Raw genomic sequence first — 17,165 nt, 5'->3', positions numbered from 1 at the left:
ATGGAAAAGATCCAGACCCTACACAACAAGACCCAAGACATGGAAAAGATCCAGACCCTACACAACAAGACCCAAGGAAAAGATCCAGACCCTACACAACAAGACCCAAGGAAAAGATCCAGACCCTACACAACAAGACCCAAGGAAAAGATCCAGACCCTACACATCAAGACCCAAGACAAGGAAAAGATCCAGACCCTACACGACAAGACCCAAGACATGGAAAAGATCCAGACCCTACACAACAAGACCCAAGGAAAAGATCCAGACCCTACACAACAAGACCCAAGGAAAAGATCCAGACCCTACACAACAAGACCCAAGGAAAAGATCCAGACCCTACACAACAAGACCCAAGGAAAAGATCCAGACCCTACACAACAAGACCCAAGGAAAAGATCCAGACCCTACACAACAAGACCCAAGACATGGAAAAGATCCAGACCCTACACAACAAGACCCAAGACAAGGAAAAGATCCAGACCCTACACAACAAGACCCAAGGAAAAGATCCAGACCCTACACAACAAGACCCAAGACATGGAAAAGATCCAGACCCTACACAACAAGACATGTAAATTCTTTAGTCTAAACTAAAGTCCCACATGACCAACTTGGATGCAACTACTTATTAAAACATAGTCGATTAATTAGTAAATTATCTTTTGCGATTATTCAATGAATCACTGCGATACATGTCGACACCAAAATGATCATCACGCGTTGTCTGAACACATACACCTTACAAATACAACCTGCATGTTTACATTTTATATGTTGTTTACCCAGCAATCACAAATCTAACTTTTAATTTAATTAAAGGAACAAATAAATGTGTACAAGATAAATCACTAAGAAGCTGATTTATTCAACTACTAAAATGAAGTTGATTTCCTGTCATGGAGTCCCTTCTAGTGTGGTATACTAAGTCCTTTTCTACCTGAACACCAAAAGGTTTCTCACCTATTCCAGTCTTACCCAGAGTGAAGGATGTAGGTGTCCCTTCCCAACCAGACCTTGTTCCTCTGACCCGCCTTCTGCCATAAGATGCCCTAATGTCCTTCATTCCGCAGGATCCTCGGCTGTCTGTCTTGGCTTAGCCCCCCTCTTCCCGAATTATAGGCTACATTTTGCTAGATTTGACACAACTGAGGCCTGTAGGGCCTGTAGATTGCTAAGCTAAACTTGGCTCTCTGTCAGATCTGCGGCTAAATGTTTTGACAGCCCTCTCTAGTGCTCTCTGTTCCTAACTGGGCAGCAATATTGTACATCTATGAGAGAGTCCCAGACTATTCACTCACACACTACTGCTCCCTCTTTCTCTCACAAGCACACACTCCTCCATGTGCACACAGCCACACACACAACCATCCTCTCACACACCTCTCACACACTTGCATCGAATTCACACTTCCCCACTCACTCACACACTGCACATGACAGCCAGACCAGCAGTTTCTGAAAGGGTCGGGTGATCTATTCACATTCGCTTTGCATGGATATGCAACACACACACACACACACACACACACACACACACACACACACACACACACACACCAGCTGATCACATTCTGGGCTTGACCACAGTACACTAGGGCGAATAGGCAGTCACATATGAGGGACGACTGTCTCTACAAAGACTGTGTGTGTGAGGGGACTGGAGGGGACTGGGGGGGAGCAGTGAATTCCTTCACGGAGGAGGCTTTTTACACTGCTAGACCCCGCCAACAGCCCAACATGGAACTACCTGAAGATGGTTACTTTCGAATATCAATGTCGGTCTTTGCCAACGCTGCCTGTGGAAGAAACCTGCATAGAAAAAGGTCAGTTTAACTTTATCCCATTCTGACCTGAGATCAGATTCATACGAGGTTTCCACTGGACACACACTGGTCTGATTAACCCATTCTGACCTGAGATCAGATTCTAAAAAATGTCAGTGGTTCTTCGATTTTTCAAAAAATAGCAGACCTACAAGCTCGTAGCGCGCCACTCGGTGGCGCGCTACGAGCTTGTAGATCTAAATTCTAAAAATGTTGTCATGGGTTCTCATTTACCTAGAGAAAAAGTCAATGATTACATATTTTGTACATGGCTTCTTACAAGCACATGCGTTAAAGCTGCATCATCTACAATCCAGGACTTATTTTAATGAATACAATGTTAAATCTGTACTGTACAACATGTTAGTGCAATATAACTAGTACATCTGCAATGATTGGTGGTCTCCCTACTCTTCCACTGATCTTAGACCCTGGTGTCTGGTGGTAGGACACCTAGTTGACAATGACAATGTCAATAAAGTTAATTAATCACGTTAATTAATACAATTAGAAGCATACACTAATGCCACAATCTTTATTGTAGTTCATTCAGACATTACTGCAATTACCTCTTCGTTTGGGGAGGTAGACAATGAAAATATGTATTAGAAATCGTGGGTTGCAGCTTTAAGCACTTTAAAAGACTATGAGCTACCCCAGACACAACAAATACAGTATAATTATAACAATAATTATTATTATTATAACCAGTAAGATGCCTGGGGGCGAGAAGCGTGCAATGAGACCTGGGCAACATATATGGGGCTTTCCCCATGTATAAGGATTCTGAGTGCTGGGCGAGTGCTGGCGCTTTGGCATGGGGGGGGGGCATCAGCTATAGCTATATAGATAGTCTCCATATATGGAGCTCTAGGTGAAAGCCTTCGTTACCTAGAGCTCCATATATGGACACGCCTAATCGCCTATAGCTCCATGTATGGAGACAACAACGATATCCAGCTGACATCAGACTAGTGTAGAAACCTCCTATATGGATTATGCACGCCTGGTATCGTCATGGCGATATACGTACTTAGCTGGCAGGCATCGTCATCGTGACACGACATCTAGTGAACCAATTATAAGAAGTGTCTGAAGAGGTTCTGTGGGGGATTTTGCGACTACAATGACTACACTGCTCAGCGAGATCTCAAATCCTCAGGACCTACGGGACCAGAGCTGGGGTGAGTGACGGGGAAAGAGTGACAGGGAGAGAGTGACGGGGATTGTGGGTTAGGTTGTCAAAAACGCAAGGTTTCATAGTTAATCAGACCAGTGTGTGTAGTGTCCAGTGGAAACCTCGTATGAATCTGATCTCAGGTCAGAATGGGTTAACTGCGACCTCCGGGGCGTTTCTTTTGTCCCTGTGTAGTGTGTACATTTGCACAGTGTACACAGTGAAAGTGAAATTTGTCCTCTGCATGTACCCATCCTCTAACTACTAGGAGCAGTGAGCAGCCACTTACAGCCACTACAGCGCTTGGGGAGCAGTTAGGGGTTAAGTGTCTTGCTCAGGGAGTCCTAGCAAGGATGGGCGATATATATGCCATTCAGGGCTAGGTCTTTATTAGCCGCAATTTGCATCTCTAGATTTTTTTACAATGGGTTGAATCTAGAGTTGCAACAAGCTCCATCCACTTCCTATTCATCATTTTTGGTTTGTGATCTGCTTGTCTTAAACGACGTTAAACTCACCAACATTGCAGCTGCAGTCCAAGCTTGAATTATCCTCTTTCAATCTGCCGAGCTTGTTTTTCATAACAATCCACCGTAGAGATGTTATGAGCTACTTTCTGTCAAGACATCCTCTGCAAGTGATTATTTTTCTAAATGCTGGAGTTTGGAAGCACTCGTCGTACGTCACTGAACGGCCCTGCGTTCCACCTGTTTCGAATTTGCACATAATGCAGGAGGCAGCAGCGTGACCCGTTAACAGAAACGAGTGCTTCCAAACTGCAACACTTGCAGAGGATGTCTTGACAGAAAGTATCTCATAACATCTCTATGGTGGATTTTTATGAAAAACAAGCTCGGCAGATTGAAAGAGGATAATTCAAGCTTGGACTGCAGCTGCAATGTTGGTGAGTTTAACGTCATTTAAGACAAGCAGATCACAAACCAAAAATGATGAATAGGAAGTGGATGGAGCTTGTTGCAACTCTAGATTCAACCCATTGTAAAAAAATCTAGAGATGCAAATTGCGGCTAGGGTTAAGTGTCTTGCTCAGGGAGTCCTAGCAAGGATGGGCGATATATATGCCATTCAGGGCTAGGTCTTTATGTGTTTCTACTGATATAATTGTTTTGTATGACAAAATGTCCACCACAAGCCAGCATGGCGATGACCCCTGCCGATATTGCATTTTAAGGAATGGATGCCAACTGGGACAAAGGTTCCTGGGCTGTGTCCCAAATATGATTTGAGCCAGTCAAGTGTGGAAATACTGTACTTGTCTTTGTTGCAATCGGCCTCCCAATGGATAGGTCAAAGTTTGTTTATTTAGACAACCAATGAGGAACTGTCTATTTCACCATCACTGATTGTGCCATCTGGACAATGGCCAGCCAGTAGGCTACATTAAAGCTCTAATCAATGCATCTATTCAACTTCAACATGGAAATCAGCTCATCATATATTATGAGAGAAAACATGCTCCATCTTATTTTACATTTACACATGGACAAATTACAAGCTGGATATCAATCTGAAAATCACCAAAGATTCCGACGTTTACAATACTAGCTAGATACACGGATAACTGAAATTGTTGTTTTTTTCCCCGCTGAGAAAGTGAGTTGCCAATATCAGGGGGATGTCATCATTCCACTTTTTGGGGACGTGTCTCAAAACGATGTCTCAGTATGTGTGTATATATGCAGAAAATAGTTCACAAGTTCACTATCTCTGAACAACTGTCTGCGTGTTATAAAAAGCACAATAATAGTGTTCGTTTCGTGCTAATATGGACATTATGGACATATTGTGTTGTGGTAATATAAGAGCTTACCTTTTAGGCTGCTGCGTTCATGCCTGGGGGAGTGGAGCTGTCTCACTCTCAGAGCTACAGAGTAGTACAGACAGACAGATGCTTCCTGGTCTGTTGTTGTTGGTCTGTTGCGCCTGCGCATTGCGCGACCCGCCCAGTGAAGGCATAGATTAGACATAGAGTATTAAAGGACCACTTCACCGCTTTTCAACTTATCTTCATAATTATAATAGGTCCTCACTAATAATACTCAGTCTGTGTCTCATAGGAGGGCTGTGGGTAGTTCAGAAACCGTCTTCCAGTGACATCATCGATGGGGAATACAAGCTAATAAAAACTGCAGGCTTTCTATTCCTGAAAAGTTGCAATGCGAAAATGGAAGCCATCGTTCTCACGATAATGACAATCTAAATATATTTGTAAAGAAATCTTTAAAAAAAACAAATCACTGGAAGACGGTTTCTAAACTGACCACAGCCCTCCTAGTAGAAAGAAATTGTGCCATTTTTTCATGATTATTAGTGAGGACCTATTATATGAAGATAGGTTGAAAAGTGGTGAAGTGGTCCTTTAAATTGTCCAATGAGCGACAAGAACCCGCCTCTTCCATTTGTTTTGTAAACACAGCGTGCAGTGCAGTCATCCCTGGCGGTCAGAAGTAAGCCTCAGTCATGCACAACATGGACGAAGAAGATTAAATTGCCATTTATATAATATATTTATTATAAAACTTAAAAACTTAAAGGACTAATCCGTGAGTGATGGTATTCTCCTTCAATATTATAAAACTTAAACACCGTTTTATTTTAGAAATGCATTTTAGCCACTTTATTCACAATTGAGTCTAGTAAAATTGTTATTTAGCTGGCTTCATATCACCATAAAGTTGTTCCTCATCAAAGTAGGTAGGTGCTATGCTACCGTGCTGCGAAATTCCTCATCCTCCATGAGAATCTTTGGTGTTCTTGAATGACTGCATCACCTATTAACTGAGGTTTTGATTGATTGATTGAAATATTTATTAACAGTTTCTAGAATTACAGTACATTTCAAGCACAAACTCAATACAAAGACTGTTAACTGTGTGTGGACGACGCAATTAAGCATTACACTTGTTTACAACAGGGTCCACCTTGTTCAATTCATCAAAACATTTAGAGACATACAAATAGACACTTCTATGTAGTTAAAGAACAGAACAGGAATTCATCATATAGGAAGCAAAAAGGGAAAGGATACATACAGTGAGGGGAAATGGGGGGGGGGGGTGGGGTGGGGGGGATTCAGATTTTACAGAGGCCAGTTTCGAATTGCAGCCGTCCGTAGGTGCCCTTTGAGAGCGGTTTTGAAGGAGTCCAGCCAGCCATAGCTGAATGGGTAAAGAGGCTGCCTGCAGAAACAGTCAATCCCAGCCAGGTTCAATTCCTGGCCTCAGCTATTATGTCGAAGTTATTCACCCTGACGGACGGGCCCTGAGTGCTCATCACATCAGATGATCAGAACCATCTGAGCAGCCATCAGCTGGGTGAAGTTGAAAACTGAAAACCTCACCAGCCCCTCTCTGCATTGTTTTGAGGTTGAGGTAAGTACAGTTCCCATACCACCAGGCCGTTATCATGATACTCTCCTGTGGCACCTGGCCCCAGGCCAGTGGGACCTGGGGCCCATACCAAACTTCTGCATTCACCTGAAATAATGTCATTACTTCAGTGTCAGTCAGTGTACAATACATGCCAGATGAGTTTCTCAGGGAATACATACATCATGTATCCCAGGTGAGTTTCTCAGTGTAGATGCTGAGGGATTTGAAGCTGCTGACCCTATCTTCAGGACTAATACTGTTGTGTCAAGTTGGAGCTCTGCATCGCCATGCAGTCGTACAAGGAATTAGAGAATGGGGCTCAGAACCCGTGCTAGGGCACTCCTGTGTTGAGGGTCAGTCAGGGGGCAGAGATGTTGGACCCCATCCATCCTCACCTCCTGGTGTCACTCTGACAGAAAGTCCAGGAGCCAGCTGCACAGGCTCAGGCTGGGGTTGATTCCGGTTAAGTGTTAGTGGTGGTCTTGCTCAGGGACACTTCGACAAGTTCGACACACGGGGTGGGCCCATACTCTAAGGGTGTGGGCCACAGGACAAAACTTCTGATTTCCAGGTGGCCAGTCTCTACCCAACCCATGCAGTTGCTGTCTGTGGCCTCGGTAACCCATGCTTTTATTTCCATTCCCATGTACTGGGAGAGTGCTGCACAACATTAAACAAACGGTACTGTGGATGTCCAGCAGGGGGCAACCCTACTCTCTTTCCCTTGTTTTGCAGGTGGCAGATTGACTGAATGCATTGGATCAATCAATGCAACATTGTCTACTACTAACATTTCCCCAAATGTAAAAAAAAAACACAATTTCAAATCAGCAAACTTGTGAGATGAGAGCAAAGGGACAAAACTTACTTTTGTTTTTATTTTATTTTTCAAATCAGGAAAATAGACCGTTTATATGTGTGTGTGTGTGTGTGTGTGTGTGTGTGTGTGTGTGTGTGTGTGTGTGTGTGTGTGTGTGTGTATTAGACCAAAACTTTAACTCAGTTTGTTACTTCATTAAAACACGCACACAGTACACACGCACGCACGCACGCACGCACGCACGCACCACACACACACACACACACACACACACACACACACACACACAAAGTAGTCTACATATAAGCCTTTAGTTTATGGCTACTGAGAGATGGCACAATTTGTATTTGAAAGATACTGCCTTAAGGAGATTAAAGTTATATAAAGTTATATCATAGTAGCCTACTGGTCATGATATTCAATTTCATGTTTTTTTTTTCTTTTTGTTGATACAGTGGATATTGGATGCTGGTAATTTTATTTCGTACAGGGACCTAAAACTGATGAACTAGAAATGATGAACTCACACATCTATTATTACACAATAATAAAGCATGTCCAATTTGTCCATTGAACAGATTGCATGATGGGAGAGAAAGTGAGCAGTAAACAGACATTCCCTGCAGCCTTAGGAGCCGTAGGGCCAGACAGCCAAACGGACTATTTAAGGAGAGCCATATTCTAAAGAGCTAACAAACAATAAGCAGGCCCTTTGCTTTTACAACTCTAGCATCTGCTGGCGATCTTCCTCCATCCTTTCCATCCACCCCTCCGCCATGCCATAGCGAGCCCCCCCTACCAAGAAGTGCGGACGCTTTTCTCTAAATAAGGCTGCCTTATCGTAGTTCCTGTCATTTCAGCCTTTTCCCAAACATCCCAAGCAGTGTCTGCTGTGGCAGCAGCAAAAGTACAGCCTGCACATTCTTTCTCCTTGTATGGAGAAATGCCCTGGACCTGCGCCGCCTCTGTTTGGGACAGCCTGCACTCGCCATTGGCTGGGGTAGTGAAGGGAGGGGCATGTGGGGACTCTGACGCTTTAAGCAAACTTTTCAGTAGGACTGCCTGTTTCCCTTCCCACTCTCTGATTGAGACAAAGACAAAAGGGGGCTTGAAGGACTCCGACAATAATTCACTACCTGAGACACTAGGTGAGATGGATTTGAGTTTTCTACTACTCTGTTGCATGTGTAGTGCAATCTCACCTCTGGTTTTTATTGTCATTTCAGAGCAGAGCAGATTACTGAGTGTTCAGTTGTAAACTGTCAGTTGGGTGATGGGTTTGTTTGTAGAGAGCTGGTTCAAAGCACCAGGTCAGCTGCTCCAGGGGTTGTCCTCATCAGTTGAAATAAGTAGCCTAACCCTTCATCTATTTTGATTGCTCTCTTTTACTTTCTCTCTTTCTCTGTGTTCTCACACACACACACACACACACACACATGCACACACACACACACACACACACACACACACACACACACACACACACACACACACACACACACACACACACACACACACACACACACACACACTCACACTCACACTCACACTTGTGATTTAACAGCTGTCATTTTTGTCTTTTCATAGTCAGCCATACAGTACTACAGCTTGTGTCCTGCTTGACTATGTTTGGGGTCAGGAATCCCCTGCTCTTGGCCCCTCTAGTTGCTTACTCTGACTGTGAACAATGGTGACCTGTGGTCAGAGCTTTAGGGTGCAAGTTCACTAGCGGACTGCTTGATGACATCAGGTTGAGGGTGCGTGTGCCGGACACATGGGCTCTGTCATCCAAAAGGATGGGAGGGCATATCTCAGTACAATTCCAGCTTCAAGACCAACCCAACGATTGAGTCACTGACTTTGTTTGTTTTGTGTGTGTGTGTGTGTGGGGGGGGGGGGGGGGGGACGGACGGACGACTTGAGATAGATTGATCAATAATTCAATTAGGCTAATTAGGGAGATGCTGGAAGAATACACAAGAGAGATAGTGGGATTACCACATTCCAATATTTCCAATTTAACTATTTATATTTGAACTGCTTTATGAAAGCCCCCAAGAAACATCTTAATGAGGTAGACCTATACTCCTAATAAGTTACATCACTGCAGCACATTTAAAACAGTCTGGAAAAGCAAGGGTGGTGGGGGTCACTAACCAGGGAGGGAGAGTGAAAAGTCTTAATCAGATTGGAGAATTCCTCTGTGCAAGAAACGCTGAAAGGGAGTTGGATTTGTTTTGCCTTCAGCTTCCTTGTTGACTGCGTTACATAGCAGCTGGGAGAATGGCTGGGCAGATGTCCAGTAACATAAAGTACCAGTATTGTCACAATTACAACATTTAAGTTGATTAATTGTCAGACAAATAATTGCGATTAACAATTTAATCGTATTTTTGCCATTGAACACTGAAACATATGAATACAAATGACATTCTGTTTGCCCTTTAGGCTTCGTAAACAAAGATTGCACTGTGCAGATATGACTCATAACTGAAATATACTGTATAAAGAAATGACTAGGACGGGAACCCCTTTTGTGGTTCATGTTGCTATGTTCAGAAAACTTGGGTCAGGAATTGGCCTCATTCCTAAATTAGTTAAAATACATTGTAAAATTAGGTTATAGCTTATGTGTCACGAAGTGAAGTGGCATTGTAAGCATGTAGATCTGTTATTTCTGGGAAATGTTTGAAAATGTATGAGCATTTGTCAACATGGAGACGATTATGCAAAAATAATTGTGATTATCTCAAATATTAGTGATTATGCAATTATACTAATTGGCCTACCTGTCAGATCACAAGAACTACTGCTATGTGCAACAATAGGCATTTAGCAGACGCTCTTAATCCAGAGCGACTTACATTTAAGCAAGAACAAAAGCATGGGAATACATCACATAAAAGCATTTATCATGAAACATGCGTAAGCTAAGAAGGTAACAGTGGAATATCTATATGATGAAACTATACATACACTATACATAATAAACTATACATATTCACTACTATGCTATACATATGTACTATGGCGTGCTATGACTATATACAATACAATTATAGTGCTGTCTACATAACATGTTATAAGTCTGTGTCAAATGCTATCTAAGCCAACAGAAATGCTATCTAAGGGGGTAGGGTAAGTGCTATGGGCCATGATGGAGTCTGAAAAGGTGGGTTTTCAGGCTACGGCAACAAGTTAAAGAGCTAAAGTAAAGACAATGTATAAGTAAACACTGGTAACAGCCAGTTCAGGAGGAGTTGTGACATTGTTGTATTAAGTATAAACCTAATTTGGCATTCAAATGATTAAGACAATGCAGAGACTCTAGAGTCTGTACAGAACTAAAGTGTACTGTAAATGTAGGCTAATATCCATTTGTGGGTGTATTGGGGGGATATAAAGGCTATTCTCGTCACTTGTGAGGTTACTTTGTTTACAGTGATCCAGTCCACATGTTATGCACAAGCTATACTATACTCATATACTGGACACAGTGGACAGCGGAGTAGGTGATTGCTCTACTGTGCATTGGCAATACAACAGAGCTTATATACTGTACACTATTATACTGTACACTATTGGTCAGAGCATTCATTTGAATATGGATTCACTGAGGGAGAAGCGATAAAGGACCATGTAAAGTAGATAGGCAAACCAGATGTAATTTGTGGGGGCGGCATTGGCTCAGAGGTAGAGTGGCCGGATGTGAAGCGGTTCCCAGTTCAAACCCAGGCTCCCCCAGAGTTAGTGTCGAAGTGTCCTTGAGCAAGACTCCGAACCCCCAATTTCTCCCGATGTGCAGGTTGGTGCCTTGCATTTATGTAAAGCGCCTTGGATAAAGGCGCTATATAAATGCACCATTTACCATTTCATCATCCCAAGCTTCGTGTGAAGCTTCTGTGAGTCATACATGTCTGACATGATGGACACCTTTTCCCCGTTAATAAAATAAAAAATGTGTGCAATTTGTCCGCCCCAAAATGAACTCGGACCATGTGCTGCTTGGTAAGATTGACGTATTCACTTCTGCTGCTTGATAAGATAAGAAGTACTAGGCATATGTGCTTATATGATTTAATAGTTATTTAATAATAGTTATTTTGCCATATAATCTATAGATTATATTAAAAAACATTTGTACATATGGGTGAACCATTCAATTATAACATGGTACCACAAGGTGCCTCTGAATGCATGATGTCATATACCTCATTACTGTTCTTTTACATACGAACATTATGAACAATGTGTGACTAAATCACAATCACCTGTTCCTTCCTGTAGAGCGAAATAGTCAGACATATTTGTCTGTTTAGCCTTCCCAGAATACACCAGGAGAACACTAGATGCCAAACATACATAAACTGTTATACAGTATATATGAAGCATACTCATACACACGCAGATGCAGAAAGAATGCTTGCAGACCTGTGTTGGAGAGAAAACAGCTTCATAGTGATGGTCTAAATCTGGCTGCCTCTCAAGGTAACCCTGGTGTGCAGCAAGTGTCATTTTCAGTGGTGGAATAAGTGAGATCAGATTCATATGAGGTTTCCACTGGACACACACTGGTCTGATTAACCCATTCTGACCTGAGATCAGATTCATACGAGGTTTCCACTGGACACACACTGGTCTGATTAAAGTACCAAAGGTAAAAGTACTATATGTCCCATTTCACAAGTTTAAAAATGTTTAAAAATCATTAGAAAATAGCAGATCTACAAGCTCACAACTCTGTGAGCTTGTAGACTGGCTATTTTCAAATAGCCAACGTACTGTATAGGGCTGAAGTGGTTAATGTACTTTTAATAATAATTTAAATCTACAAAATAACTAGTACTTTTCAAACAGTAAAAATACAACATTTGCCTTTGAGTCTGAGATGTAGTGGAGTACAAGTAAAAGTATTGAAATGGAATACTCAGAATTGTACTTACTTACTTACTTACTTACACTAGTTTACTCTCATCACTGGTCATTTTCACAATCAACTGTGAAGTGGTCTGCAGCAACTCTGGTGCGTATTCAGGGAGTTTATTACCTCCCTTCTTCATGAAAGAAAGGTTGAGGAATGGCGAGATAAAGGGAAAAAGGGAGACATAAAGAACAAGAGTCAGGCGGAGACTGACACTAGCGGAAAATTGTGAAATGAATGATTTCATTTTACATTTCATTTCAAGTTGTTTGGGACAATCTTTGAATCCATACTGGATCTGACTGGACAAATCCATACCAATTGAACTGGGGCTAAAATAGCTGGAACATAATGTTCTAATTTTCAGTGTGCTATTGCAGAAGTTAGGGGGAAAAGCTGTGGTTAGATAAATGGAATCCAATGAGTGTTATAAAATTGATGTTGGTGAAATTAGTAATGAGTGATATTCTTATGCAACAGACATTCCTGACAAGAATATGCAATGTTGCTCTGCCAAATGGTGACCAGTGCATTGACTGCATGCCTGGTTTAAGGCCAGCCCTGTCTCCTCTATCTACATAAAGCAAAATCAGAAAAAGCATTGTGCGATCACTGTTGGTTGCTATGATCTAACCTGTGACCTGTACCTTTTGACCACCTGCAGGCCCACATTCAGCTACCACCATGTCAAGCAAGCGTGCCAAGGGAAAGACCACCAAGAAGCGGCCCCAGAGGGCCACTTCGAACGTCTTTGCCATGTTCGACCAGTCACAGATCCAGGAGTTCAAGGAGGCCTTCAACATGATAGACCAGAACAGAGACGGCTTCATTGACAAAGAGGATCTTCATGATATGTTGGCCTCCCTAGGTGAGCTCTACTGTATGTTGAACTGTCTTGTAAGTTGTAACCAGTGGTGGAAAGTAACTAAGTACTTTCACTTAAGTACAATTTTGAGGTATTTGTGCTTTACTTGAGTATTTCCAATTTCCAGTACTTTTACTTCTACTCCACTACATCTCAGAGCCAACATTTGTACTTTTACTCCACTACAACTATTTGAAAACTTTAGTTACTTTAGTTACTTTGGCGATTTTAATTTTGATTAGAAAACATAAATTAACCACTTCAACCCAATACATTTTGGCCATTTGAAAATAGCCGATCTACAAGCTCACAATGCATCGCAACGGCATTGTGAGTCTATTTTCAGTAGACTTTGTACACATTTTGAACTTGTGAAGTGGGACATTCTGCAATATGAGTACTTTTACTTTTAGTACTTTAAGTACATTTTGATGCCGATACTTTTGCACTTTTACTCAAGTACATTTTCAATTCCGTACTTTTACTTGTAAAGGAGTAAATTGCAGTATTGGTACTTTTACTTAAGTAAAACAATTGAGTACTTTTTCCACCACTGGTTGTGACAATAGAGAGTGCTTTTTAACATCTGAAAATACATGGCCCATCTAATAACATACGTTTGTGGCCCCCGGCCACCACAGGAAAGAACCCCTCTGATGACTATCTGGAGGGCATGATGAGCGAAGCGCCGGGGCCCATCAACTTCACCATGTTCCTCACCATGTTTGGAGAGAGGCTCAATGGCACAGATCCAGAGGACGTCATCCGCAATGCATTCGCCTGCTTTGATGAGGAAGGGTCTGGTGAGGGGCACAACAAACTGGATGTATTAGAGACAGGAAAACAGCAGACAGACAGATCAGATCAGATCAGATGTGTGAAATGTTATTACATGCATTTGATCTATATTGCACTTCACTGTACAACACAGCAACAAGGGCATGAATTAAATCCATGCCTTCATTAAAAAGGATAAGAATATGAATACAATGGATTCCCCATTGGTGTGCCATTTGAGACAATTCCAGGTGTCTTGGGATTTTGTGGCAACCACACAATATTGCAATATATAGAACTAAACAAAAAGTTATGAATATTACTGTATCAATACTACAGTAGTAGTTATTACTTTTCCCCCACACAGAGGCAAATTATATAAACTAAAAAAAAAAATCTTTTAACCACTCAATTTGGCATCCGCATTTTGGTCATTGTTGTATGCAAACATTTTTTTTGGTACCTTTGTCCCATAAATAGCCAATATACAAGCACATGTGACATCTTTACTATTTAGCCTTTTGTGTTATTTTTGCTAAAGTATTAAACAGGGTTGGCATTAGTAAATAAACGTTTAGAGTGAAAAGAGTCCAGACTGATAACATGTTATATAGAGGTACTCATTTGCATGCATGGATATGGATACAGGTGTGCCTCGACAGGTTACTTGCCCTTTGATGTGCCATGGGCACAAAACGTTTGGAAACCACTGCATTAGCCTGGGGTTTAACAACCCATTTGGGGCGGGAACCCCTTTTGGTGTTAGCATCACATTAGCTATTCTTTTTGAAAAATCGAAGAACGACTGACACAGAAACATAGCTTTTTCAGAAAACTGTCAGGATGTAGAAGAACATTTTTAGAATCTGATCTCAGGCAGAATGGTTTAAATAGAGAGTAACGCATGTGTTCATTCATGTGCACGTGCACATGTTCCAGGTGTGATCCATGAAGACCACCTGCGGGACCTCCTGACCACCATGGGGGACCGCTTTACAGACGAGGAGGTCGACGAGCTGTTCCGCGAGGCTCCCATTGACAAGAAGGGCAACTTCAATTACGCTGAATTCACCCGCATCCTTAAACACGGCGCCAAGGACAAGGACGACGAGTAGGGAGTCAGTGGGGAATATCTGCCTTGCGTCCACAAAGACTCCACGTATACTGCAACCCAAATAAATCCTTTCTTCCGACCTCATAGACACTACAGATCCCAAGAGAAATTGGCTAGGAGGAATAGTGAAATGAACGAAACCCATGAAAATATACTGGTATAGCTGTAGGCTTTGTGAGGCAAAAGGGGTCGATCTTCTTCAGTCATATCTGCAAGGTTTTATGGAATGGGACTTGGGATTAATTTGGGATCCAGTTCTGCAATACACTCTCTTTTCAGCTTTTGTCAGTGATGTTTATCCGTGAACAGAGGTGTAATACAGTATTTGCAGCTTCATACCGATTCCTCACGCTCATGTATGCAGAACCGGGATGGATGAAGTGTGTCAAAGCAAGCTTCAGCCACTCTGCTTTCATATGCTATTATATATATATTATATTATAATGTTGTTGCAGGACAATGCAGGCGAGGCCAGTTTGACTTGTTTTGAGATTATATTGAACGCCGGTATGTGCATGAGCTGCCAAAGTCAGCACTATACAGTACATAAACAGCACCCTCGTTTTCTTGTGCAGGAAGATAATTAAAGATGTCTCATTGACCTTATGGTCCATTGTAAAGTTTTGACAATCAAATGTGGCTTATGTTGTGTTACTGCTTTGTGTATCATTCCAAGTTCATCTAGAAATTGTTGGTAGTAACATCCCCCCCCCCCCCCCCCTGTACAATGCACATGTTATTGAAATATATGTCAGCACTTCTGAAGGAATTCAGCCTTGAAAACGGTTCAGTCAAGGCTGTTGAACGGTCAGTGGTTACTGGTTAGGGATGCCACTGAACACAAGGAATCTTTGGCTCGTTTGCATCGGTTATTGCATAGCGTTGGGAAATCAATGTGCCGTGTCTGAGTGAGGCCACTGTTCCAGTCTTTACAATTCCAGATGTCACTTCAGTGCAACTTTACTTAATATGGAGAAAATTAAAATGTTCCCCGTTTTCAAAATGTGTCATTTGTTGTGTGAAGTTGTGATACGACTTTTAATGACCAGTTTCAGTGTCATGAAAGTGCCACTGTCTAATAATCCAACCAGGTACAGTATAATATGGCAACGGGGGGGGGGGGGAAGAGACTGGTCCAATGCCTATGTGTCAATGCCTAATGTCTATTTCTATAGCCAATCCATGCCATATCAATTAATTATTGTTCAATTAATGCCATGTTTATTTTTCTTTGATTTAATTATGCTTTTATGATTTGAGTATCAAACAACACTCAAGGAATCCCTTTGGCTGTGCTTTAATGGGCTGCTAACACAATGTTTGGCTTGCACGGGGAATTAGTCAAGAAGCAAGCGCGGAATCTGAACCATTATGAAAAACTGAACTTTTATTTCTCTGAAATGCTTATACAAAAAAACACATTTAAAATTTAAGGCATATATTGCACAGACTATCCAAAGTTTCTATGTAGAACGGGGTCCTAGGTTTAAGGCACAGTAGCCAGTTATACTGCCCGTGGTGAAATGAACTTGAAAACATGTTTTAGAATGCATTTGGTCATACAGAAGCTACAGTTTGAGATAGAATCATGCCAAAACAAAATTTACAAGGAAACAAACAAGCAGAATTTACATGCATTTTTCACATTGTCTGCTATGACCAAAGTGTCACTCAATCTTAAACCTGATATTTAAAACCTGTCTGCCTAAACCCATATCCAGTATCCAGCCTTTTTCCAGTATCACCACACCATGTGTCACAGTGGCATGATTTAGCATTATTAATCGAAATAAAAAAACATATTTATATGACCCATGCCTGTGTAAATTGAGGTATAAATGCACATTGCTCTAGTGCAGAGATTCCCAAGATGTGGGTTCAGGGCCCACTGGTGGGCCATGAGGATATTGCAAGTGGGCCCCCAAATACAATAACATTTGAACGATAGAATAAGTAAAAAACAAAATGTCATGGTACAAAAAAAAAAAAAGAGAAAAAAACTTTTTCATCGCGATACCAATAAATAGGAACTTATAGTATGCTACATTAGTTCCATTTATCCAAGCCAGAACACAATCAACTGATCATTAAAATTAACAAAAGCAGCCACTTGGCTGCCGTGTTAAGTGGCCAGATGGATGGCCACTTGGCAAACGCTTTTTCTTCTTCGATTTCCAGGTGGGCCCTGATCCTGAAAGGTTGGGAACTGCTGCTCTAGCAGCCAAGTACCTGTAACATAACATCCACTTGCATGCACAACTCAGATGAGGTTG

The 17,165-nt window shown here is 41.8% G+C and overlaps 1 protein-coding gene across 2 annotated transcripts; it reads left to right on the top strand.

Moving 5' to 3' along the window:
- Positions 1-1,809: 1,809 nt before the first annotated feature.
- On the top strand, positions 1,810-15,888 carry myl9b (myosin, light chain 9b, regulatory). Of its 2 annotated transcripts, none has more exons than XM_083770429.1 (4): positions 1,810-1,826; positions 12,801-13,004; positions 13,643-13,804; positions 14,718-15,888. In XM_083770429.1, the coding sequence occupies exons 2-4, from the start codon at positions 12,821-12,823 to the stop codon at positions 14,891-14,893; spliced, it is 522 nt and encodes a 173-aa protein (XP_083626555.1). In that variant the 5' UTR covers positions 1,810-1,826; positions 12,801-12,820; the 3' UTR covers positions 14,894-15,888. The 2 variants fall into 2 exon arrangements, with proteins under 2 accessions (XP_083626555.1, XP_083626554.1); XM_083770428.1 differs by lacking the exon at positions 1,810-1,826 and adding an exon at positions 8,313-8,363.
- The last annotated feature ends 1,277 nt before the right edge of the window (positions 15,889-17,165 follow it).

The sequence above is a fragment of the Protomyctophum parallelum genome, assembly GCF_964188405.1.
Source record: "Protomyctophum parallelum genome assembly, chromosome: 8".
Lineage (NCBI taxonomy): Eukaryota > Metazoa > Chordata > Actinopteri > Myctophiformes > Myctophidae > Protomyctophum > Protomyctophum parallelum.
Note: the sequence above shows the minus strand (reverse complement) of the source record. Positions and strands in the feature narration are given on the sequence as shown.